The sequence below is a fragment of the Cyphellophora attinorum genome, assembly GCF_001299255.1.
Source record: "Cyphellophora attinorum strain CBS 131958 chromosome Unknown Contig17, whole genome shotgun sequence".
NCBI classification, from domain to species: domain Eukaryota; kingdom Fungi; phylum Ascomycota; class Eurotiomycetes; order Chaetothyriales; family Cyphellophoraceae; genus Cyphellophora; species Cyphellophora attinorum.
The window spans coordinates 609-25,867 of record NW_017253245.1 but is presented as its reverse complement, the minus strand read 5'-3'; the positions used below and the strand labels follow the sequence as shown (position 1 = coordinate 25,867).

Sequence of the window (25,259 nt, the reverse complement as noted above, 5' to 3'; positions counted from 1 at the left end):
TCGTTGTGCTGATCTAAAAAGTCAACGAAGCGCCTGGATTTGGGTACGAGCGATGGGTGGCAGATCTGCAGATGACACAGGAAGGTTATCCTACTCAACAACAAGATCGCGACCGGGTCGAGCAGTCCTTTAACGGCTTCGCTCGGGACAGTTCTTGATGGCTAGCAAAGGCAGTGTACCTAGATCTGCTGTGAACATCGCTCCAAAATGATGGAAGGTTCTCGGTGGCGATGGACAGCAAATTCGAATTACCGTGGTGGTCTTGACGCATATTGGTGTCAAGAACACGGATTCTGAGATGCGTTAGGTGTCATTGAAAGTATTTGATACTCCAAGTACCTATAATGAAGTAGACAGTAGGTGATGGTCTTTGAATCCTGGGGACCCCACGTATCACGTCAGTACCTAGGTAACTGTGCAAATTGCTTGGCAAGCTCGATGCCCAGGCGAGGTTTAAGTAGGGTAAGTACCTACCTCCTCAAGCATGCTGCTTTGTCCCTTGCCTTCAGTGATCAATCCAAAAATTCCACTTCCACGCCAGACGTCCTAATGCGATTATATGTGCTAGTAGTCCCACACATCCGCGACAGAACGATTGGGCAAATGCACTAGTACGCAGAGTTCAATACCTTGACCTACTTCGGGCATAACCATGCACCGGGAGTCCTGAGTCCGCGGGTTCTTTGATTCAATGGAAGGCAATGAATCAGACTCGTTGAGCCCTTCAGAAGAGTGCGGCCTGACTTGTGGTACTGTGCAAGCATGTCTTTGCGCAACCATCTAGCTTGCGATGCATGCCATCTGGTGAAGGTCAGGTGCGACTCATCCTTGCAGGGCTGTGCGCGATGCACTCGTAAGTTGGAATGTGACTTTTGCCATCCAGGAGGTAATATCGCTGATAACGTCTCTTGCAAGGCTTGCGTTTGGTGTGCAAGACCCAGAGAGATCTGCCGAGGCGAGGCCGTAAAGCCCGGACAAACCTCGCAGGCTTGCCGATGAGGGAGTCACAGGTCCGTATATGAGTGTGGCGACACGGGAATCATGGTGTTGAAGACGACTAAGCAGAGACTAGACACCGATCTCGTCTAGTCCACTTTATCCCATCCTAGTCCAATTGTCATCTTCCGATATGTCTCGCGAAGAGGACTTGGTTAACAAAAGGTATGCCTCCGTGCACATCGGTCGAGGCGTACAATAACAACGTTAGGGAGTCGTTGCTGACTTGGAGGACGGCCTCCACACTGCTCGAACATTTCTGCCGGTCTCCAAACCGCGAGTTCCATACTCGCATCGTACGAAGCAAACAACTTTTGAAGCTCGAGAACCCACGTCGGACCTCGCCTCTACTGCTTCTGACGATCTTGAGTGAGATGCTTCGCTGAAAAGGTTGTCCTAGCTATATTGCTGACATGATTTGCAGCGTTGGCGTGCTTCATGCCCTCGCAGAGCAACGAACCGCTTGTTCCCTACATCAGTCGTGCTGAATTCCTAGCCCTGCGCCGTGGGCTGGTCGCCCGAGCGGTTCAGATGTTCGATGACCAGACTTCAAGCGACCCGAATGTGTCAATCGACTACGCCATAGCTTCTTTCATGCTGACGATGATCGGACCCAGTGATCAGTCAGTTCATGCGAATGTGCCACGGTGGGTGGCGATGCTGAAGTTCACCACGCAGAAGCTTCAGCTTGCGATGGCCCATCAAAGCCTCCACGGAGAAGAAGCTGAAGAATGGGCTAGGTGAGTCGCTGACTCCGTTTCAATGGCCGCCTGCAAACTTCTGACGCTCCCAATGACTTTGCTGGGCCAGTTATGTTATCGATCGTCACTCTGCTTTGTCCTTCAATATTCGACCGCAGTTTCTTGACCGGGAATTCCTCCGTATTCATAGACCATGTGCAGATACAGTATGGGACTCAGACTTACCACTGCCCCAGTGCGCCGTCGGTGTGGATGATAGCTACAACATACACTCTCCCGACATGTTCGGATTCTTCATTCCGCTTTCAAGGTGAGTCTCTTCGGCCAAAGGTTGTGTCACTTCCCCATACAGGCTTTACTGACTCGAATCGCAGAATACTGGGCGAGATTCTTGACTATCACATCATGAGCCAGCACCACATGCTTGGACGTGACAGGGCCTACTTTAGATTCTGGAAGGACACGATGAAGGAAAACCTCGCTTCGTGGCGAACGTCCTACGAGAGGCACGTCCCTCAAGAAATGTGCAGTCTAGCGCTCTCGGCCTACGTTCCACCAGCATCGTACAGTCAATCCGTCGTAGTCTACTACGCTGCTCATCTGTATCATTGTATGTTTATACTGCTGCACAGCAGTAGCATGGACCCATTGGAGATGTACTACAACTATGAATGGCAAGCCTCTCAAGACTTTCTGGATGCTGGGCAACATGCCATGGCCTGTGGACAAGTGAGCTGCACGAATCCCAGAGGTTTCCCTTGCTAATCATTCTTTCTTCCGTAGATCGTCAAGCACATCATGCGCATCGATCCTAAGTTGGACTTTATGTACCGATACTTCGGGACGTACTTACTCCAGTCGTCATTCATCTTCCTCATATTGGCACAGAAACTGGGCAAGCAAGCTGACGATCTAATTCTGGACACCTGCACAGCGAACCTGAATATGTTAGAGCTCTTCAACCGTGTGACCAATATCGACTATCAAAAAAGCTTTGCGAACTTGCTGCGCCAGACTATCAATCGCACAATGCCAGAACGACAAACGGATATAGGGGTAGCTCCTGACGGTAGCGAGGATTGTTTTCAGAATGACTCCTCGTATGAAGACCTCCTTAGGTCAGAGCTTTCACGATACCGCTGGACTGAAGGCTATCGAGGACTGTGGATAGCTAATAGTGAGTACCCGGGCGAACTGGTGTCTGAGCATGAGTGCCATCTTCCCTCCGGTCTTGAGCAAATGTCGCGGAGCAGACAACAGAATCACCTTAGCGAGATACCCACCCCTACTTTAAGCGTACTGCCCCTCGTCAATACCGGACTGACCAGCTCGCAGTGTGAAGCGCGCTCGAACAGTCCTTACTACACAATGTACAGGACGCTGTTTGGGAGCAACAAACAACGTCAAGCTGACGGTTGCCCGTGATTGTGACTCCATGGGCCCGGCTGCAAATCACGCTGCCTCGTAAGGCAACGTCTCGGATGATACGGCCAACCAAGCTGGCCAGTCGACGACATCTGCGCCGGCCGTAGCCACACGCACCGTCCTTTCATGGCTTGCGCGTGTTCAGAGCTGCGTCTCGTGCATGACAATCAATCCTTAACAGTCAATCTCCAAACCATGTCCTCAAGTCCGCGCCGGTAAAATGCTTCTGATGGAGAAGTACTGCGAGAATGCAAGTCAAACGATCTCTTGCCCATCTAGACGACGCGACGCTAGAGAACGGCGTTGTCTCGGGAGGGGCATCGTCGATTCGACAAATAGACACATACGGCAGTTCAACAATGCTTTCGGATTCGTACAAATCCTCCTGTTTTGTGGGATCTCCAAGTGCCTGCTGCAGTGCCGCGTAGGCGCGGATCCAACGTCAGAGTTGATATAGGCTCTCGAAGCTCCCCCAGGGGATCATCTATCAGGCTGTCTTGCAGTTGACTCTCCCTCCAAAGTCAGCCTAACAATTTCCCAATTGGCATGTTTGCACCTTCAGCAATGCCTGAAACACTGGTCCTACAAAGACAGTAAGTGGATAGAGACAGGCGAGAACATTCCCGCCGATCATAGAAGGAACAGAACTTCTAGTGCTGCTTACGGGGTCCATCATGCTCCTCCAAATCCCCACGCTGAGGGGCCTCTTGGGGTGGTGATCTGCACATCTTAGACAGTTCTAGGCATACCGTGCCGCCTGGACAGCGATCGTGTTCCACTGTGTACCTTGCAGGGGCTTTCGCGACTTTCGCCAGAGTGCTGCAACGTCAATCATGGAGAATTCCTACAGCGACATGGATGGGGATTAAATATGACGAATGTTCGTGAACTCGAGATGTTGTAAAGTGCAACTCTGGCAGTTCATTGCAAGACACTATTTGGACCGTCGCTATTCGGCCGGACGCCGAAGGCTTGCATGACCAGCAGAAGCGGGCGCAGCCGCCGCGGATCACTGACGCCAATCGTGAAGAGGAAGCTCATGCCGGAAAAGGGACTTTCGTGGGCTGTGGCTTGAGAAGACATCCCACAGTCATTATTAGACACTCACGGCATTTCCCTGCTCACGAGTCACGAATGAATGTATTGACCACATCTCAACAACAGGCGCTTTCTCACGCGTTTGAGACGAAGCAATCTCACAATCAAGTGGTCCGCGGCGTGCTTTGCTAAGCGTCGATTACCAAAAGTGGTGCGTGCCCCGGGCACTCTTCGTCAGCCACCATCGAGAAACGTTGACACATGGAAGTCTGCAGACTTGCAAAGTGTGTACTTCAACCCACAAGTGCTGTGTACTCGACCACTGGCACCTCTCATTGGTCCTGCTAAGTAGAACGTATGAAAGACTCCTCTCGTCGTAGGAGTGGCGGCTCTAAGTGATCCGTACGAGGCGATAGGATCGCTTGATTGCCCGAAAATCCCGTGAGCGAAGCACGTCTAAGGAAGCCTAAGACCGCAAAACTTACTGGGGGCCTCGGCGTCGATCCTAACCCAAACATCAAACCCCCTCATGTCGACAAATTTGAATCCTTCGTCGTCTTTTAAGCAGTTGACAATACCTGTTGGAACACGCACACTTACCACAGACAATTTGCGGTCGAGTGTGGAGACACCCTCAAAAGTAGCGACACATTTCTCACATCGACTCGGGGTCTCTCATCTTATATCCGAGTCTCATATCTGCAACCCTTCCAGGATTCAGTACGGAGTAAGATACTACTCATCAGCACGCCTTTACCGATCTTTGCCCTTTCCCCAGGTTTATTCCCAGGACGTGTGCCATTGGCTACTTGTGCCTTTAACGTCATCCTGCTCCAAGGCCTGCCTTTTCGATAAGAGACCCAGCGGTTCCCGCCACAGCCTTAGATACTCATCAAAGAATACTTACCAAGTACTTCGACGCTCTGAACACTGGTAAATTCGCAGAAACTCACGCTTTCGTCGTTTTCAACATACGCGCCGACCTACAGACGCCCGCCAGGAGCTTCGAACACGACGATTGGTCATCAGCTGTCAGCAGGCAGCACGGGCGCCAGGATTTTGTCCGGGCTGTCCCAGAACGGTAGCGGGTAATTCGTTTCTGGCTGGTCAGCTCTGAACTTCATCTGTACGGCATCGATCTGGCTTACACTCATTGAGCACGCAACGCATCAGATATTTTGCGACCAGGAAAAGGCGACGGTGTTGGCACTTGACGAAGCACCCTAGACACCTCTGACAGCGCAAATTGATGGAGGATGAAGGGCACTGAGAGCGAAAAGCCCCCACAGCTGTTTCTCTTCGTTAATAAGGATTCGAAGTCAAAGTCGCTTTCGAAATCGGAGGGCGACCATGCCAAAGAGATCAACCGCCATGCCCAAAAGGTCCGAAATCGGCGCCTGGCTGTCCAAAAGGCCAGTACAGCACAGCAAACATCGGCCTCTGCCAGACGTATAGCCCTGGGAGGATGGAAGAAACGGGAAGGCGAGGTCGAGAGGTATGTGTACCGAGTTGCACCTGTTTGGAGCGGATGTGTGGCTTACCATTGCAAACAGTCCTATCACTACAGGTCTCCTGCCAGGGTCTCCCGAAACTGTGATGAATTTCAACAACATCCTCTCCGACCAGAATTGTACGCCAATATCGCATTCAGGATCCGAGAGCTCATCAAGGTCATCTGGCAGCCCTCCGGCGACGTCACCAGATGAGCCTCCAACAGTACTTCCAGAACTCACGACAAGCTCCAAAGTAGCGCCTACCGACATACCTAGAAGCGAGCCGGCGGTACAGGAAACCACCCGAAATCCATCAACGACGCTGCCACCCTTAGAACTACCAAGAACTGCTCCAATGACTGCAACAGATCATGAGCGGAGTGGCGAGGAGGCCGAGCGTGAATTCCAATACAACGCTCTGGTGATAAGACCTCAGCTCACTGAGTTCGCGCCCAAGAGCCAGATCGATCCATTCAACCAATTGCCGGTCCAGGTATCATATGAATTCCACCAAGTCCTACAAGGTGCTTTACGAATATACCCTTACTCTGGAAACAATTACAAACTAGCGCACCTACCTGATCATATACGTCGGAATATCCGTCAATTCCCAATCGGAGAAATTGTCCAGCGCGCGCCCACTGCGTCGCACCACCTGTATAGCTTGCTGGCATGTATCAGTGTACGACTGAGGGGAGCCTTTCGGGAACAAATACCCATGGACGTGCCAATCGAGTTCCAAAACAAGGCATCCCATCACATCCACAAGGAGCTGTTGAAGAGTTCTCGGAGCGGTCAAGTCGATGTCAACGTCATCATGGATATATTGTTCTTGGTCGTCAGCGAGATGGGAATGGGGAACCTGGAGTCCGCCCGCAAACACATGAAGGTCGTCTCGAATTTCTACTATATGCTCGATCTCAACAAGAATCTCGACTTCTGGATATCAGAGTCCTGTGCGCATGTCGATAATCAGCTGGCCCTGTCCACCGGCCGACCTCCTATCTTCAAGCAGAGTTTCGATCCTGGTCCGCTGCTACCTGAACGAAGAGCTGCCTTGCAGCGGGAACTTTGGTGGCTGTTCAAGAACTTTGACCAGCCCACTGCCTTCTACCCATCGCCGGTATCTCTTGCTGTCAAAGCACCGCCAAGAGGGCTCACAGACGCAATTGCCGATTTCGCAAACAACCTTGACCTGCGCATGGGCTTCGAGTTCGAACGCGCTCTCAAACTCGGGATCGTGTCCCCGCTCCTAACGCCTATCATTGTCGATATTGTCGACTGTGCCGCTATCGCGAAGGTGGTATGGCTGTCACCAATGGCCGTCTGCTTCGATGCCGAATGGTTATGCCGCAAAGCTCGCGCTGTTCTTCGTCGGCTTCTGGTCATTGCTCCTGAGAACAACATTGGTCCACTGGACGTCCTCGGCAAATGCATGGAGGTTGTACGATGCACACTGTTGATCGCCATGGCGCACGCCTGCACGCTGATCGGCTTTCAGACCGCCGAGAAGAACGTCATCGCACTTCAAAATTCTCTGGCCTTCGCCCTGAAGTTCTGGGCGCCGGCAATGGGCCTATCGACAGAGATGGTACCTTTAGACAAGGAGACTCCATACCCAGATGTGGAAGTGCTGAAGCTGCAAATCGGTCACATCCTGTATAACTCTATGGTGGGACTCTTCTCTGCCGACGTGCCAGGCTACGAGTCCACGCAAGAGTTCTTCATGATCAGGGTACTGAATTGCTGCAAGCTCATGGGCATACGAGACTATTTTGGTCTAAGAGAACATCTTGTGAAGTTCTTGTACTCACCCGTTCTGATGGAGAAAAGCGTGGCTCGAGTCGCCGAGAGACTTGGCCGCCTGAACGACCAGTGGGCCAGCGGAGTGGATGAGGTCCATTGAAATGCGTCACGCACTAATTTGTGCTCTGCACTCAAGATGTGTGGAAAACATGTGTAGAAAAGATTCTGCTTGGCGATTAGTAGCATGTATATTCAGAGAGACTTAGAATGAGCGATGGCTTCGACTTTGACTGCACGGACAGATCGTCTTTTCTTTATCACACATGAACTTCTTAGTAACGCCAGTTCGGACCGACGGCGACCTCAACTCAACTCTCCATTCCCGGATCTACGATGCTCATAACTGTGTCCACGCTGGCCACAGCTGATGTCGATGGAGCCAGATCTCGGATGTGAGACGTTGCCCGATCCCACAAGTTACTCAGTCTTCCACGGAGCTCGATCTTGGAATTGCTGCTTGCCTCGAACCATCGTTACGCCATATATAGGCTCTGACATCCATACTGTTCAGATGGCATTTCGTTGTGGATGCCGCTGTCCCCGGATCGTGGACGGAACCAACCACGTCTAGCCCCGCATTGTGCACCTGTGGTGGTGGGACTACTCCGCCTTTCAAGATGAAGTCCCCCACATTAGCCGGCTGGACAGAACCGGTGACCAACCAGCAGGAGCACATTGTCGCCCACGGAAACGGGCAGCTCTGGAAATGTGGCGAGGCGGCAGTAGACTAGAGTTCATGAAGCTTGTGGGTGTCAGGCCAAACTTGCGACGAGGTTCAACCTTCATCCTTTTCCCATGCACTTGTTGAGCAGTGTCGTCGATCACAATACCTCCAGGAAAGGTCTGCCAAGGGGATAGCACGATGGGCAACGTCAAGGTGGAAGGCAGCAAGGCGCCAAGTAGGAGGAACCGGACAGCAATGTCTTGCGACAAGTGCAAATCCCGGAAAACGAAGTGCAATAATCCAGTGCCTGGACCTTGCGACTACTGCCGAAGTGTTGGCGCCACCTGCAATATCGATGCCGGGAAACGGAAACAACGGCCATACTACTTCGTGTCGGAGGAGCAGTATCAACATATGGCCAAGCTCGTCAAACATCACTATGGTCCCAACGTCGATCTAGAAACACTCCGGTCGCTTACAGCGAATCTCAATGACGGCAACGACAGTAGCCCAACAGATCCTTCAACCTCAAGTCCTAACAATGCCTCGCCAAAGAAAGGGACCTCATCACACGTGGAAAGTGCGCCAGGATCTGTCCCGAAGACAGAATCTCCGGATGGTGTGCCATTGGAGGATATCGACAGTCTCCATGAGCAGCTCGGCTGTATGATGCAGGATTCGACTGGTGAATACCGATACATGTCAGCTGTGACGGGCTTCTCTTTCAATGCTGCAGTTCGCGATCTACATCCGTCAACCAAGATCGCGAGAGGACCAGATCGAGACGTCATACCGCCAATGAAAACGATGGTCTTGCCACCAGCAACCCCTCAAAGTCCTGCGGCAGCGAGCTCACAGATACATATACGCATGCCTCCGAAAGCGCTTGCGTACCATTACGTGAATCGGTACTTCAGCCAAGTCCACTGTCTGTACTGGCTGTATTCAACAGAGCAGTTTCACACGCGCTTCGAGAATTCATACACCGCCTCAAATCAGACAGCATCGTGGGCTTGTTCGCTGTACTCAATCTTTGCATTAGCGTCGCAGCGGGCGCCCGAGAGCAACAGCGAGCCAGACGAGAGGACTGCTTCGGACTACCTGGCCCTTGCCAAAGCAACAGTGCCGCAAGTATGCGACGAAGCGGATCTCGACAGCATTCGTGCTCTGATGTTGCTGGCTACCGCATTGCAGTCACATTGCTATTCCACATCAGCATACTTACATGTCGGCATTGCAGTCCGCATTGCGCAGTCTCTGGGCTTACATATGGACAAGTACTCACTCACACATGGCTTTGTGGAGCGAGAGCACTCCCGAAGAATATGGTGGACTCTGTACATTTACGATGCAGAGACAAGCCTGCGATGCGGAAAGCCGCGAGCAATTGTTGTTGAGCCAAATACGAGACAAGCGCCACTGCCGTCGGAGCAAGTTCTGAATCCTGGTCCGAACATGCCTTCGGGGTACCTGGAGGTGTCGAAGTCACTCACCGAGATGACCGAGGTGACAACGCAGACCCTATACGTCGAGCCCTTGTCACCGGCCAGGAGATTGCTCTCGCCGAAAGTCACCTCAATACTTTCTTCGCTGCAGACGTGGGCGAACGAAGTCCCTGCACATCTGAGCCGGACCGCCTTAGTGGCTCCCTCGCACAAGCGGTCAGTGGCACTATTGCACGTGCGGTACTGGAGTGTGGTCATTCTAGCCACTCGACCATTCCTGCTCTGTAGTGTGCTCAGAGCAGCAGACCTTGACAGTCCGGAGAAGCGCCGGTGCTACGACGAGCTCAGCAATATCTGTATCGATGCGGCCCAGAACTCCCTCAGCGTGCTGAAGATGATGTCCGATGAGCACATCCTGTCGAGTCTCTTGTTCTCCGAGTTCGTGTATGTGTTGGAGCTGGTTCAGTGCTTCCTCATCGCCTATTCCAAAACGAAGCAAGACGAACACATCCGCAGCGTGCGGACCTGCATGACAATTCTCAAGGCAATGGAGGAAGTGGGATGGGTGCAGAAGGCGCGGCCGGAAGTTATGCTGCAACTGCAAGAGCTGGGAATAGGGGAGGAAGGATCAGAGTCGCATGCTGCGGAGCACTTGCAGGACTTCAGCAACTTTCTGATTGGAGAAGATTCTTCGGATCCGTACGATATGTTCTTTCCGAATGAGCAGGCTGGGTCGTACCATTTTGCGGACATGGAGCTGCCTGATCATGCGACTGCGGATGAGATGTTTGCGCAGATATCGAGCTTGTCGATGCCGCAGTTCTTGACACCTTGAAAAGTTTGGTTGATTGAAGAGCACTGGACGGGGCGAGTAGATTAAGACTACCTACAGAGGTCACACTCCAGTCAAACGTATCGTTGCTATTTCTAACCGAGGCCACTCTGCAATCATGGAAGGAGATAGCGTGCCTTCCAGGACAACAAGCCAGATCACATCATTTGGCTCACGATGTCAAACGTTGGATGACCTTCCTTTTCACCTTGGGAACGGAACGTTTAACAGCAGCCCGGGTATCACTAATCTTGGTCGCATTGCTTTCAGGCGCTGACTTGCTCGGTCTTTGGTACGTAAGAGATCACGATGGAGTGGCTGGAGGCTCTTCCGGTCGCATCGATGTCAGGAGTTCGCTCACAGTGGTGCCAATGCGGCACGTTTGTAGTGAAATCATTCCATAAACACCGTCATAATGATCCGACGATGCGTAGCATGCCTGCACGGGACGATGCCCATCTTGAAAGAGCTCTAACAAGCAGAGGGACCTGGGTAATCGGAAGCAAAGGTGGATCGAAGTGCGGCTCCAAAAATGCCAAGCCGGGTAGCCGCAGCTCCACAATCGCGAACTTTCCGGCATCAGCCTTGGCAAAGCCGCAGCAAAAATTTCCCACACACTGCTACGTGCTGCTACACCATGATTCCGGCTTACCCAACGTTGAGACGACTTCAAAAATGCAAAAAGAACAGCGCCATGCGCTTAAGATGAAGAGAGTGGGATTCGAACCCACGCGGGTTGCCCCACCAGGAATCAGTGCTGTGTTAAGGTATAGCCTTAACCTGGCGCCATAACCAACTCGGCCATCTAGGACAGTCAGTTTCGTGTATAGGAGATTAGGTGAGGGATAGTACACACCTCTCCTAGACAGTCGAGACACAAGTTGTGCTCGGTTGTTGAGCCAAATTTTCACATTGCAAATAAATATACATTTATGGAAGCTGCGGCTTGGGCGCCGAGCGGGGCATTGCCCCGCACCGAGACCGGCAGATATGCCCAGATATCCTCAAGGTCCGAGGGTGAGGTCGGCTGTCTAGCTATTGCTACATTCATGGTGTTTGGACGGGCAGGAACGAGACACACCGCAGCCGTTCATCAGAACGCCGCTTTGATACATACCGCGGAGTTCAGTGAGTGACAGGAAGTTGCTGCTGCTTTGGTGCTGCGTAGAGATGTCCAGGCACAATGACCCTTGAACTCCTCAATCGACCGTCAAGCTCCTTACCGCAGGACGCCCCTTTGCATACATGGGCTCAATGCTATGGTCCAGGGCTCCTTCAATCCCCTTCTGCTGCCTGGCTTCAGGCTGCAGATGCATGACCTGTGAGGTAAGCTCAGTATCATACGCTTCTGTGGCTCATGTGCGCGTCCTGTGAATTATGGCAGCAGCGGGGACCGTCGACAATCAAGTACGGTATGGACACCAGCTCATACATTTATGCGAGGAATGTACATTCGCTCTCTCTCAACTCGAGCTCGAAGTTCAGCACGCCTCAACTCAACTCTCAATCTGACTACATCCATGACATCGTGGAGGAAACCGCAATTCTAGCTTAGCTGTGACTGCATGAGTTCTTCTGGGGTCTACCGATGCGGCGCTGGACCAAGCTAGAATTGCAGCATCGCAGTCCGCATCTGGAAATGTTTTCTCGGATGCCACGAATGCTGGTCGACGAAAAAGCACCCTGATCGACACGGCAAGCCACATCCGTACACGCAAAGGTAGCCACGCGAGCAGTAACACATGGCAGCCATGCATGGTGGCTGAATCTATCTGCATCTCATGCTTGTGACACTTGCTTGCGTTCGAAGGCCCAAGATAGACATCGAAAACGTGGGCTCGCCTCCGACTCCAGCAACAATGGTCATCGCGTTTTGAGGTCGCGTAGCACGGGGCATGCGTCAGTCGATAAGTCTGACTCGATCGTGGCTAGAACGTTCTGCTATCCTGGCTTCAGATCAAGACTACCGCATATCTCGCAAAACTCGCGTCGTGAAAGCGAGCCCGTAGAAATCAGATGTGTGCCCTGTAATTGCCACTAGTGCCCCGGCAAGATCTGTCAAACGTTGCCGAGCAGAAGCGAAGCCCTTTTAGACGATAACGCGTTGCTCGCTTCGACACCTGTCTCAACTTCTGGTCTCTCCCGCCCTTGTTTTGTCAGAATCAAAGAACAATCTCGACATCTCGAACGATATCCGAAGCGCGCTGCATGGACCTCGTATACCAGTTTCGACCGCCACTTACCTCAGTGAGTCTCGCTTACGCGCCTGGCGCAATCTGAGAGGCGCGCTGGATAGCCAAACCTGCGCGTCAAGTGCTCAATGTCTCCCGCGCAAGCTGCCCGGATCAATGTGCGTCCCGAGATGTATGGCTCTGTAAGGGATCTCATTCGATGCCGCATCTTCACGAGAGTCTGATCATCCACTTGTCGACGCGCCTGTCAACTTTGCCAGCATCGGCCACATGGCTCGCACGTGGCGTATGACATCCTAGGCCTGACCAGCCCTCAACTGCAGACACGAAGCAATGTCAACTCTTTCAGCGATACCTCATTCGTCAACCCAGCGCCATTCGTGACCTTCTCACCTGCAGGCTCGGCAATGTTTCTCTCGGAAGGCACAAGCCGTGCGGCAGGAACCCTTAGCCCTGCGTAGGCATCGATTTACACTGTACTATTCGAGTACCCTTGATGATGAGGTGCTCGGAAGCAAAAGATGCGCCACAGGAACATCATTTGCATGCTGACCCCATCGTCGCAGACTCGCGATGACACCTGCACGAATTCATCATGAACTTCTGCTGTTGCGTGATTATGCGACTCATATACGCGGAAGTCGCAACAGTGACTCCTGCCGACGCAACAAGTCCTGGGAGCGAGCGAAGTGCCCTGCAAGTCGATGGCGGTAACTCTACAACATCTCGCATCCGTCCTGCAATATTGATAGCGATGTCGAGCTTCGTCGTACACCAACCTTGACCTGAGGTGTCCACGTACAGGAGCGCATAGCCTGAAGCGCCGATCTGACGACAACAGATCAACACACTATCCGAACTCCTAGAGCGAGACTTTTACCTACTGTTCTCCAGCATCTGTCCAGCGTATGTCCATCTAGGCGGTCCCATCACGATTCTTTCCCAAGCCCTCGGTGTTCCTGTGTTGTCCGGAGACTGGCGAGTTGACTCACAATCGCTCCTTCTCACATTATGCAGAGTCCTCCCAAACCACCAGATCCATTTCAAGCGCCGACCACGCCTTTGTCACAGCACTCTTCCGACCATATGAGTTCTACAAATCAGCAATTAATGCTACAGTACTTACAGCGCCCACCTGAAGGCATATTCGCGATAGCACATCATTTATTATCACCACCTAGCATTCGTCGTCTGGACCGGGTGACGCTTTTCAGCTGGTACCACTCTACCGGGTCTGCTATATACTGGTACAACCGCTTGGCTCGACGAATCTCACAGCCAGTCTCGATTACCTTTTCTCGGAAACTGAAATCAACAGCGTGTTCTCTTCTTGCCACCTCGAAGGGCACGCTCCTGTGCTCATTCACCTTTCCTTTGTCTCAATACACATCATACTGCGGCAACGCATCTGCGAAACCCTTCACCACTCCTCTAAGATCGTTAACATACTGGTCATCCATCAGGAACGCTGTTGGCTGCGCTTGGGCTCGACCACTCGAGGTACTCAGCTGAAGAACATCTGGTACCTTCCGTCATTGTACCAGTACAACACACAACTTTCTGCAGTCCAAACGACAATCATGCTCCAAGGGATGGGTTCCACGGATCAAGACTTCGGCGAGTTCTCGTTCCACGATGATGGAGTTGACCCATATTTCAACGCATCAAGCAACGCGGGCGTATGGAACCAGACTGTCCAAGACCTGGGAGGAGAACAAGACTTGGTGCACGCATTCAACCATTCCAGCGTGCCAGCTGTGTCAGACAGCAATTGGCATGAGCGGGACGTGGCACGGTCCACATCGACAAGAATAAATACCCTCGCTTACGATCAGACCACACCGACAAGGCCGACTGCGTATGCACATGTCCACGATGCTACACCGCCGACGACTGCAGCAGCGTACGCGGCCAGTCACACCACGGCACCAACAACGACTTCGGCTACGTATACGCCCATCTACGAAACGGCACCATTGGCGTACGCGGGTATCTACACTCAGACAGCACCAGCGACTGCGAATGCATATGCACCTCTACAGGGCACGGCACCACGGATGGCAGCGACTGCATATGCGCCCGGCTACACCACAGGACTGCCTGTACAGGCTGCACCATGTGACTCGCAAGCTTATCAGTGCCTACCATCGCCAAGCCCGACTTCGAATGGGTCTTCCACTGTACAGACGGCGTTGCCATACTACTCGGCGACGAACGCACACCCATACTTTGTGAATACCTTCGACACCCGGCCCCAGCGACTGGAGCGCCAGGAACCGAGATATCGCCTGCAGATAGTGCAACATCCCCAGAACTCCAGATCTAATGCAGTCAAGATCAAGCACCAGAAAGCGTTGGGTGAGCTGCCATTCACTCAATACCTTGTCTGATACATTACTCACAACCCCTCAGATGCGATGTCCACATCAGATCTCGAGAACGAGTCCAATAAAAGACAGCCAAGAAACAGTAAGTCTGCCTTGACGTAGGAGAGCTCCGCTGACGTTGTGTAGTCAGAGGCAACTGCTACCTTAATCCTGTACCAATCGTTGAGGTCTTGTGCTCCAACGACGGTTCGGAACAGTGGTGCCCCTTTGCAGGAAATAGTCACATGACTGTTCGTGCCGAGTTGTTCAGACGCGACGGCACGAAAGCTGTGCATCAGTCGGGCTTGACGGGACCGGCATGTGCCCATGGGGAAACTACGAAACTGCGGGGCGAAAGAGGTGCGTATACTTGCCACCCTCGAGTCAGGTCCTGCTAACAACGAACAGCGTATCGGACTTTCCACACGTTCAAAGACCTTGAGGTTGAGCCCCAAGGGACATTTTTCCTGCGGTTCACGCTGTGCGAAGAGCGACTGGAGTAAGTTGACCACGTCGGAGTCTCGACATCCTGCTGACAACAAGCAGATATGAGCCCGTAGGCACTTCGGAAGAATACGACTCACGGCTGAAATTGGTCAAACTAGCAGACGCTTGCTCTACTGAGTTCACAGGTACGTGGTTTGTGCCAGAAATCTTCATCTCTAACTTCGACAGTATACAAACCTAGTGCGTCACTGGCTACCGCCGCGCCTCAGCTGATCGCGCAAACGCTGCAGGATTGCGGGATCAAGACCAAAGTCAAGAGGAAGCCTGTCAAGAAGCAGAAACAGAGCTTTTCGATTGCCACTCGAATCAGCCCAGAATTTGGTGGCCAGCCAATAGATGAGGGACACGACGGGGACTTGACTCAGGAACTCGATGGGGACGGACGGTATGGGAGCGGATATTAGTTCGACCAGCTCAATATATTCTCGAACGGCGCGGACTGGAGCGAGGCACTTGATCCAGAGACTTGGTACTCTTTTCAAGGATTCGTCGGTGGTGAATGTGTTGCGAGTGGATCCTAGTCGGATTTCGTCAATCAAGGTACACCCTGAGTGCGAAGTAGGAGACGCTCTGGCTTCCAATTAGAGACTATGGAACTCACTAGATCATGTGTCCTTGACATGCAAGGCCAGCTATATCTTACCGTAGAACAACGCGCTGCGTGGATGGGAGTCGACTTTACCTTTTCGCCCTTGAGACAGGGATCGACAAGGGTGCAGCGAAGCCCGGCCGGGGCATGCTTGGCACCCCGGCACCTAATTAGGCTTGTGAGATACCCGTATTCACATGTTGGACACTGAAGCCCGCCAAACCGCACTTCAGATGTTTTGAGCACACTTTAAACACATTCCAGAGCAAGATGCCTGTTTAAATTTGCGCAATGGCATCTAACAATGTTACAGGTGTGCGGGACTCACATTTCCTTCGTTCGCAGCGCTAATGGCTCCAGAAAACAAAACCAAGAAGAAACGGAAACCGAAGAAGAAAGCCACTGCCACCCCTATAAATGATGCCGAGGGGTCGATCGAGAATGGCAAAGACAACGATGTCGCGCCTGCCGAGCTTGCTGACGCGCAGTCCGGGGAATCAGACATCGAGACTCAGGCAGAAGATGCCCCAACTGGTGACGCGAAGCACAGCCCTGTGACGGAAGTCACTAACGGCGTCGGCGATGTCCAGCTCGAAAACGATGTCACAACACGCTTCGATGCCCTCGTGGAAGAGCGAGATGCCCTTCGGAATGAAGTCACGCAATTAAGAAAGTCCTTAGAGGACTTGCAAGCAAACCATACGAGCCAACTGACTGACGTTCAGACGCAGCTGGAGGAAAGCCAGGCTGAGAAAGAGAATGCCGAAGAGCAATATCAGAACTTACTGGGCAAGGTCAACACCATACGATCTCAGCTGGCCGAGCGCATGAAGAACGATGCCGAGGATCTAGCCCAAGCTCGTGTACAGATCGAAGAGCTTGAGGAACAGAAGGCCGGTTTGCAAGAGCAATGTACCGCGAAGGCTGCAGAAATGGATACGCTTCGGACATCTGTGCAGGAACAGTCGAAGGAGCTGTCTAGTCTACGGAATCGATCTACGCTCTCACAGCAGAATTGGGTCAAGGAGAGGGAGGAATTGCTCGAATCTGAGGCGTATATGAGAGAAGAGTACGAGAACGCGAAACAGGCAATGCACGACTGGGAGGTGCTGGCTATGGAAGAGCGCACGATTCGAAAAGACCTCAGCGATCGAGTCAAGGACTTGGAAGAACAATTGGAGAACGTCAAAGACGGTTATCAGAGAGCGAAGGAGGAGCGCGACACGAATTCGAGTGCCGTAGAAGGCCTGCAGAAGGCATTGCAGGAGATCCAGACGGTCAGAAAGACTGAGCTGAAGGAAGTCGTTGAAAGCTCGCAAGCCGAGGTTTCTGAACTTCGTGATAGCATACACACGTTGCAGACCGAGTTAGACACGACCCGCACCGACCTGGCATCAACGAAAGGTGAACTGGAGCGCACATTGCCGTTTGAGAAAGAAGTCAAGGAGAAGAATCTGCTCATTGGCAAGTTGAGGCATGAAGCAGTTAACCTCAATGACCACTTGACCAAGGCTTTGCGTTTCTTAAAGAAAGGGAAACCAGAGGACAACGTCGACCGGTAAGTGTTCCGCAGGAGGGAAAGGCTCATTGAACATGTACTGACAAGCTGACTTCCAGACAAATCGTGACGACGTATTTCATGCAGTTTCTGGCTTTGGACCGGTCCGATCCCAAGAAGTTCCAAATTCTACAGCTCATAGCAGCCTTGCTTGGGTGGAGTGATGACCAGAAGGAACAAGCAGGGCTCTCAAGACCAGGCAGCAATACCGGAATACTCGGAGGCGGGCGAGGGCTCACAATAAACAGTCCCATCCATCGAACTCCCAGCACTCCCGCACTGTCCCACGATTATTTCCCAGATCCAGGAAGTGCTATCAGTCCTGCCAGCAAAGAGACTCTGGGAGAGCTTTGGCAGAATTTCCTGGAGCAAGAGGCGAATGCTGCAGCGACAGGCAGCAAATCTCGCACGGCAAGCTACAGTGCTGCCCCGAATCCGCCCAAGTGAGGGCAGTTGCGATCAACACGAGATGCTTTCAAATCCATGGATCTCATTCATCTGTGGTGTGCACTGCGGCTAACATGTCGTATTCATTTCGGCGCAACCTGGGTCAACGTCAAAGACTGCGTCGTAACGTCTGGACGATCAGACCATATACGATCTCGTGGTTACAACAGAGTCATAGACCATGTTCTATGCGGCTAGGAGAAAGAATTAGGCGCCTTGCTTGGCCCGCGCCCCGATTGCCTTTATTCCCCCATGTCAAGCATTTTTGACAGGGGCCCTGGGCCAGGACCAGAGCGTGGGTTGCCCTAAGCGAAACCTCGGCCCTAGTTCACGTTTACTCACCTGCCAAAACGACACCGCCATTAAGTTCAAGTCCCAAAGATAACCTCGAGATCTGCAAGTACAGGCCTCCCGTGCGGCTACCGATCTGTTTCCCGATGGCACCAAGTCTTAGCTAATAACGGCGGAGTCGAGATACGCTACTCCGGCGAAGCGACAGAACCACATCGCGTCAAGCAATGTCACTGGCCGTGCGGCAGACTGCTAGTGGTTCAGGACTGCTGGTAGGCTACTCGGCCTGCCATCGCTACACAGCAGATGCCGACTTGGCATAGACATGCCCGACTTGTTGGTTCGAGATGTTTTGAGCAGCGAATGAAGTCGCTGTCCCGCCGCTTGTATGCTGGCTGCACTGCCGACAGGTGTCTAGACCAGAAGATGTCCTTTTGAACTCAGTCGCAAGTTTGACTAAGCTCAGGCCTTTGCAGCGTACGGCGTGCGCGAGGGATTTCCAGCATACTTTCCAGGAATCTTTTCGGTGTCACTATCCGGTGCAAACACGTGGAGCGGCTTACATTGCAACCATCCTTGGCTTATCATTTGTCCTGCCTCTACTAGTAAACCATGCACTAGCCAATTGCAATTGCCGACACAAACATCAACTATGTTCGTCTCGATGCAAGCCATAGCCACATCATGTCTAACAATTGGGAGCTCTAGATCACGCTCTTAGGCCAACCAGCTGAAAGTATGATCGACGACCTGCTTTGAACACACCGCTCGGGTATACAGCCTCGTCTTGAAGGATGCATGCTTCCTACTGGACGTCTCACTACTCAACACTGTCCCTCACTAGCTCATGTGCTAATGATGAATCTACATTCTGCCGAGTTATCACCACAGATGTTGAAGAACTTGGTCATTTCCACAATCCGGAGCCCGCCGTATCTTTGCGACCTCCTACGCCCGTCGAGTAGCTGCCGGACGAATGACCCATGTCATTCTTCTGCGCGACTCCTGGTCCCAGACTCTACGTCAGGCTGTCCGCGTCTTTCGGGTAAGGCAAAGCAAACTAGCTGTGCTGCATTTGGCAATCACCCAGAGCTGCTCCTATCAGGGAGAGACCAATGCTGGTACATATTCAACCGTGGCACCTCCATGAAGTCATCATCGCTTCGGTTCCTATCCAGACAGCTACACACTATCCACAAGAATATGCAACAGGACGCTGCGGAGGCATGGCATCAGAAAGCAAGAGAGTGAAGAGATGGGCGCGTGAGTACACCTCGTGTTCCCTGCAGAGCTTCGGTCAGAGCGCGGCGACATACCAATTGTATCTTGCTGTGTCTCGTCGCTGAGCTCGAAACCATTACATTTGGGGCAGGCGCTCGAGTCATCTGCTGTGCATAGGTGCTCGCGGTGTCTCCCAAGTGGCAGGCCTGCAGGCGCAGACCGACGGCGCGTCTTAGGACAAGAAACAGCTCCAAAGCTGACATCATCAACAGCGAAGGTCTTCAGCGGCTGTCAGACATGCAAACGGCGACGTGTCAAGTGCGATGAGACGAAGCCTACGTGTACGAGATGCGCTCGCAGCAGTCTGCAATGCGAAGGTTACGCGCCACCCCAACCTCGAATATTCGTGCCCAAGCAGAAGAAAGTCGCACGCTCACCTCAGTCCGTTTCGAGCCAGGACGACCTCAAAGAACGAGCTTCGTCTGCTGCAAGCTCAAAAGCCGGCACTCCTGACCCGAAAACAGTCTTCACGAGTCCTAGTGAATTGCAACACTTCGAATATTTCATGAAAGAACCCGCAATCATCTTTTCGATATACTCAAGCAACTTCTGGACAGTCGTCATACCACGAGCAGTACACAGTCATGTTGCCGTACGGCATTCCGTCATTGCGCTGTCAATGGCATACCGATCACTTGTCTCACCAGATGGCTTTAGTGTCTGCGAACAGCAATTGGTAGACCACTACAGTGCCGCCATTCTCACACTGACTCAAGGCCAGGCAACAGTAGACATCGTCCTCATCACCAGCATTTTGTTTTACAGTATCGATTTTCTGCGTTTTAGTGCGCATGAGGCTGCCTTGAGTCACCTTGAAGCTGCGTATAACATACTACAAGAGGTCAAAAGTACCCCAGGGTTCAAAAGATCAGAATACTATGGTCTCATCACCGAGCATCTGCAGCCAGTGATAGAGGGCACAAGATCCGGTCTCGATCACGACGTTCTGGACAATGTCAATAATGCCGCAGGCCTACTGGCGAGCTACAAGCTACGATTTCCGGAGACGACAGCTTCGAGGCCCGAGGCGGCGGTCGATCAGCTACAGGCAATGCTACGGTTCCTTCTCGGTCAAACAGCGGACATCATTCCGTCCGAAGCAGATGTAGCGCACTGTCTCATGGAGCTACCTGCTCTGTTCAACTGCGTGGCAAACCTGGGCACTTTGCCAGGCTCGCCACCTTTACGTGGTCGTTTGTTCTTCATTCATCACGTCACGTACACGATCCTTCTGCGCGAATTGCGACAGAGCCTTGGGGCTGCGGACTGTGGACCGGAAGACTGTTTGCTCACGTCTTACAGATTTGTCGTTGAGCAGATGCAGCAATTCCTCTCAATACCAGACTCGGAGCTCTCACAGCACAGCACTCCTACTTGGGATCGACTCGGTGTCATTGGACCACTGTTCTTAACGGTTGTCATGTCACCAAACGAAGAGCTCGCGGCAAGGGCACTGGAACTATTGCGCTCTGCGAATAGAGTGGAGGGACCATGGACTTCGGGGCTGGCTGCGAACATTGCAGAAGCACTGGCGCAAGGTGATGCGCAGGAGAATTTGGGAATGGGTCTGGGCACACTACGCTTCGAGAAGATGTCCAGTACTCTGCACATTTTTGACGACAGCCCGGAGCCTATGTTTGACCACTATTTGTCGGTACGTCCTGCAGAGCTTGCTGCATTGGATGTGGTGAGTCATGCACTTGATCGCGGTCGCTTTTGGGCTAACGATCTGTTTCAGAACGCTGTTCAATGTGTAGTCCACCTGTACGGCTACCAATTGCCATGACGATCGATTCACGACGCAGAACACGGGACGTACGACGACAGCTCCCCACGCAATCAATGGATTTGGGCTCAGTTCCGAGAGACATGACACGATGAGGACAGCACGAGTGAGACGCAAACAAGGACGTGCTTCGGACGCTCTCTTACATGACACTGGGGTTCCGTCGCGTGGAGCTTCGAGTGCACAAAGCAACTACATATGGCAGGCACACAGTCACGATCCGCGAGCGTAGCGGGCCAGCTTCGTTTGGGCAGGCACGCTCAATGCCTGGGCACTTACCTGGTGTTGGCTAGATGTCGCGCCTGCTCGCCAAGTCAGGTCAGGAAGTCAGTTTGGAGCGGCTCGCGCTGGCAGTCTCGAAGTACACGGTCACGCCAGTGGTGCGCGCCTGCCCATCAGACACGAGAAGTTCCATCCTCGTCTAAGCGCGTCGAAGGCAGTCGCAATAACATTATGATTTCCCCATCTTTTACTGCTTCGTTATACTACCTGGTGCCTCTCATCTTGCAAGCTGGCAATCAGGCTGCGCGTTCTCTCTGTCGGCCGACAGCCTTCGGCTATAGATTCATCCCGTCCTTTTGCAGTCTCCTAGCCAGCATCACTGATCGACAAGATTCACTCTCAACACGGCCTCCCGCCCCGCTCGCTACGCTGGCTTAGATCATTAATTCTCCGACTGAACGACGTGCAGAACCAAGCACTCGGATCTTGTCCATCGTGCAGCCCTGTTCGAAGGGCCCGCCAGTATCGGCGCCGCATTATGCCGACTCCTATCAGTGAGTCTCCTTGCCTAGACGACCTGTTAGAGCCAGGCACACCCTCAGCTCGTGTACTATACCTCAGACAAGCAGGACCCCTGTACTGTACCTTACCTTAGCTCAGTACAACGAAACCCTACCAACAGCCCCAAGCTCCGCTCAGTATTTCAGGCTTGGCCCGTCTGGGTACTGCCACTACCACCAGACAGGCAGTGAGAATGATGAACGAACCTCGCGAACGTCAAAGCAAAGCAGATCGTGCGTCGGCACCGAGAATAGTCGGGCCGCAGACTCTGGCGCATGTGCTTAAGTATGCCGACACTACTCGGACTCTGGGACAGTGCTCAACTCCTACTATGGCCACTGTGCGAGCAGCGACATACCTGCATCAGGCAATTACGACCCAACGTGGCCAATGTGGTGGGTCAGCAGCAGACAGACTATGACGCGAACAACCTGATTTGCTGTTGCTACAAGATCTAATACACAGAGATTTGCTTCCATCTGCAGAGACGTGTTTGTATGCGCGGCTCAACTACCTAGCCGCATACACGAATCACGAGCAGCTGAGGTAAGCAGTTGCCTTCTTATCATTGACGTCTGCCACAGCTGGCCCACGGGAAGAGTAGTCTGGCATCGTCCTTGTCGATGGGTTTTGCCAAATGCCAAAAATTGAAATCCCATGGCACAGGACGTATGCTGAAGTCTTGTGGTCAAGAACGGTTATGTTTGTAACTTTGGTGATATGATGGGTCAAAATGGTCGTATACGGGTGGCCGGATGATCGGATCATCGAGCTGTCCGTCCAGTCTTTGCGAACCTAGTCGGCCGAACCAGTGTCTGGTCTTTCGCACCTAATGAAGCAGTATCCGTCGTGGAAGACGCCTTTGCGATTAGGCTGGCATGCGTCCCAGCCACGAGCCACTCATGCCATTTCAGCAGTGGGTGTCCTCTACCGTTCAATACTTTGATGCCTGCGTCACTTTGTGCGAGTCCTCGGACTCTTTTGCGGGGCTGCAGTACCACCGACAGTGCTCCTTTGGTAACGGTGCCACTTGCCTCATCTATGGCCTTGCTCACAGCATCTCCAGCATGTCTGGCCTTAGTCCTGGGATTTCGCTTCTGCGTTCACTGCCGAGAGTGCCATGCTGTATCAGGGAGGTGCTGTGAGAAATGCAGATCACGACAGTAAATATTGGTTGCTGCACTTTTCGTGATCTTTGTCTGTGGTCCCATCCCACTCCTCCACTGAAGACGATGGTCGCACCATGACGTGGAACTATACAACATTGATGACTCCTGGACTTCCGCGCCAGCTGCGAAAAGTTGGGACTATCGCATGTGCTGACAACGGCTGGCCCATCGCTTCGAGGGAAGCTCCGCACGTACTGACGGCTGTGCCCTATGTCTCTTCGAAACTGCAAAAGACGTCCTTGCATCCTTCTGTCTGCGGCCTCCCAGGCTTCGCAGACGTCCTGTGACATTTAGAGCCTTGCGGCACATACGTCGAGGCCTGACTGGCATGTTAGCAACATGTACTTGAGTGAGTCCATACGATCAATAGTCTCCGTTCACGGGAAAAGTCACCTTGGGTGACATGCGATCGATTCGACCCCGGCTTACTCTGGCGGCGTTCCCAGCATTAGCAGCGTCCAGCACAGCCGGAATGAACGGCCGGAAGCACATGTAATAGTCGATAAGTCATTCCATTCCAGTACCTCATGATCGCCTCTCGCAGATCAGACGCTCCATCTCCATCTCTTGACCTTCAACACAAACCGCTTCGTCCTAAGCAGCTACATCTAAACAGGCTAAAGTAGCACCATAATAATGCCAACAACCGCAATCCCACCTACCAGCGCCATCACCACGTTCTCCGTTCCAGCCAGCATACTGTCTCCTGCCGCTCCTTGCACGACCGCTGCCTGATTGTTGGCGGCGATCACGTAAACAACACCCGCGCTCGTGGTCGTGATGACGTTGTTTTGCGCGGGTTGGCCTGGGGTTATTGTTGTGTAGAGCGTTTGTGTTGTCCTATGCGATAGTCAGGATCGATCCCGCGGGAAAGAACTGAGCAATTTGGTTCGAGCATGGATAATATGGATCGTGGCTAGAAATCGACACGCCCACAACATGCCACAGGCAAAACGAGCAGAAGGAGAACTCACACGCCAATATTAGTATCCCAACACGTCCCACCAAACTGGTTCCGACAGCAGTTGTTGTCATAGCAGCAGTTTTGCGGGCAGTCGGTGGTGTAAACTATGATGGTGCTAACTGGCGGACACGGTACTGTGGACGTGATGTACACGATCTCGCCATTGTTGGGGTGTGTTATGGGGTATGTCGTGTATGACGTTGGCTGGTACCAGGCTGTGGTGTAGACTGGTTGCCATTGGCCGTTGTTGCTGTTTCGAGGGTGTTAGCAGGGGATTGCTGCGTGTCAGGATGAACGGGTAGGTGCATACTATGTCGCTGTCTGTGAGTAGCCGAAACATGTATGCACAGCTAGGATGAGCAAAAGCTCGAAGATGCCCGCCATTTCGGCCGGCCGCTGTTGACTTGTGCGGTGGCCGATACGATTACCAGGTACTCAAGCAGCAGGTTTGAGCAGCCGGTGAGGGCTTCTTTCGAATCTCGATGGCCGTCTAGTGATCCTGCTCGTTGTTGTTTGCTCTACGCCTTGGACTGAAGCACTCAAACGGCCGTCGGAAATGCGCGCGGGACAGGCGGGTCAGCACAGCTATTGTTGCCTTGGTTTGACAGGGGCGCCAGGTGTTTGCTGTCTTGACTTGTTCTGTTAGAACGCTTATATTGTCGTCGCTGCAACTACAGCTATTGTCAATCGCACGGCAGAAGCACAAAGAAAGAGCCAAAGAAGTCACAACAAGCTCCGGGTAGTCCATGATCAGAAGCTCCCAGCTTCGGCATTATGCAGCAGCTCTCAGTCCCAAGCTTCCGGGCTTGAGGCTTCTGGGCTTGAGGAGGCCGGGAAAACGACAAAAGCGATAAAGCTGCAGGACTTCGACCATTCACGATCAGGGCCAGACGAGATCGAAATCTGGATTTTGATGCAATGCGTGG

General features: G+C 52.7%; 5 protein-coding genes across 5 annotated transcripts; 4 read left to right on the top strand and 1 right to left on the bottom strand.

Moving 5' to 3' along the window:
- Window positions 1-5,416: 5,416 nt before the first annotated feature.
- AB675_5720 (uncharacterized protein) lies at window positions 5,417-7,559 on the top strand (the record flags this gene model as incomplete). Its single annotated transcript, XM_018145957.1, has 2 exons — window positions 5,417-5,655; window positions 5,714-7,559. The coding sequence occupies 2 exons, from the start codon at window positions 5,417-5,419 to the stop codon at window positions 7,557-7,559; spliced, it is 2,085 nt and encodes a 694-aa protein (XP_017998686.1).
- Window positions 7,560-8,321: 762 nt separating this feature from the next.
- Window positions 8,322-10,403, top strand: AB675_5719 (uncharacterized protein; the record flags this gene model as incomplete). Its single annotated transcript, XM_018145955.1, has 1 exon — window positions 8,322-10,403. The coding sequence occupies one exon, from the start codon at window positions 8,322-8,324 to the stop codon at window positions 10,401-10,403; it is 2,082 nt and encodes a 693-aa protein (XP_017998676.1).
- A 3,769-nt stretch (window positions 10,404-14,172) lies between these two features.
- On the top strand, window positions 14,173-18,059 carry AB675_5718 (GRIP domain-containing protein; the record flags this gene model as incomplete). Its single annotated transcript, XM_018145954.1, has 8 exons — window positions 14,173-14,950; window positions 15,005-15,061; window positions 15,106-15,318; window positions 15,367-15,457; window positions 15,505-15,590; window positions 15,634-15,850; window positions 16,368-17,612; window positions 17,672-18,059. 8 exons carry the CDS (start codon window positions 14,173-14,175, stop codon window positions 18,057-18,059), a joined length of 3,075 nt encoding a protein of 1,024 aa, XP_017998881.1.
- Window positions 18,060-19,576: 1,517 nt separating this feature from the next.
- Window positions 19,577-21,417, top strand: AB675_5717 (uncharacterized protein; the record flags this gene model as incomplete). The annotated part of the gene is made up of 3 exons (XM_018145953.1): window positions 19,577-19,613; window positions 19,844-21,318; window positions 21,370-21,417. The coding sequence occupies 3 exons, from the start codon at window positions 19,577-19,579 to the stop codon at window positions 21,415-21,417; spliced, it is 1,560 nt and encodes a 519-aa protein (XP_017998712.1).
- Window positions 21,418-23,986: 2,569 nt separating this feature from the next.
- Window positions 23,987-24,717, bottom strand: AB675_5716 (uncharacterized protein; the record flags this gene model as incomplete). The annotated part of the gene is made up of 3 exons (XM_018145952.1): window positions 23,987-24,209; window positions 24,344-24,583; window positions 24,644-24,717. 3 exons carry the CDS (start codon window positions 24,715-24,717, stop codon window positions 23,987-23,989), a joined length of 537 nt encoding a protein of 178 aa, XP_017998806.1.
- Between the last annotated feature and the right edge of the window lie 542 nt (window positions 24,718-25,259).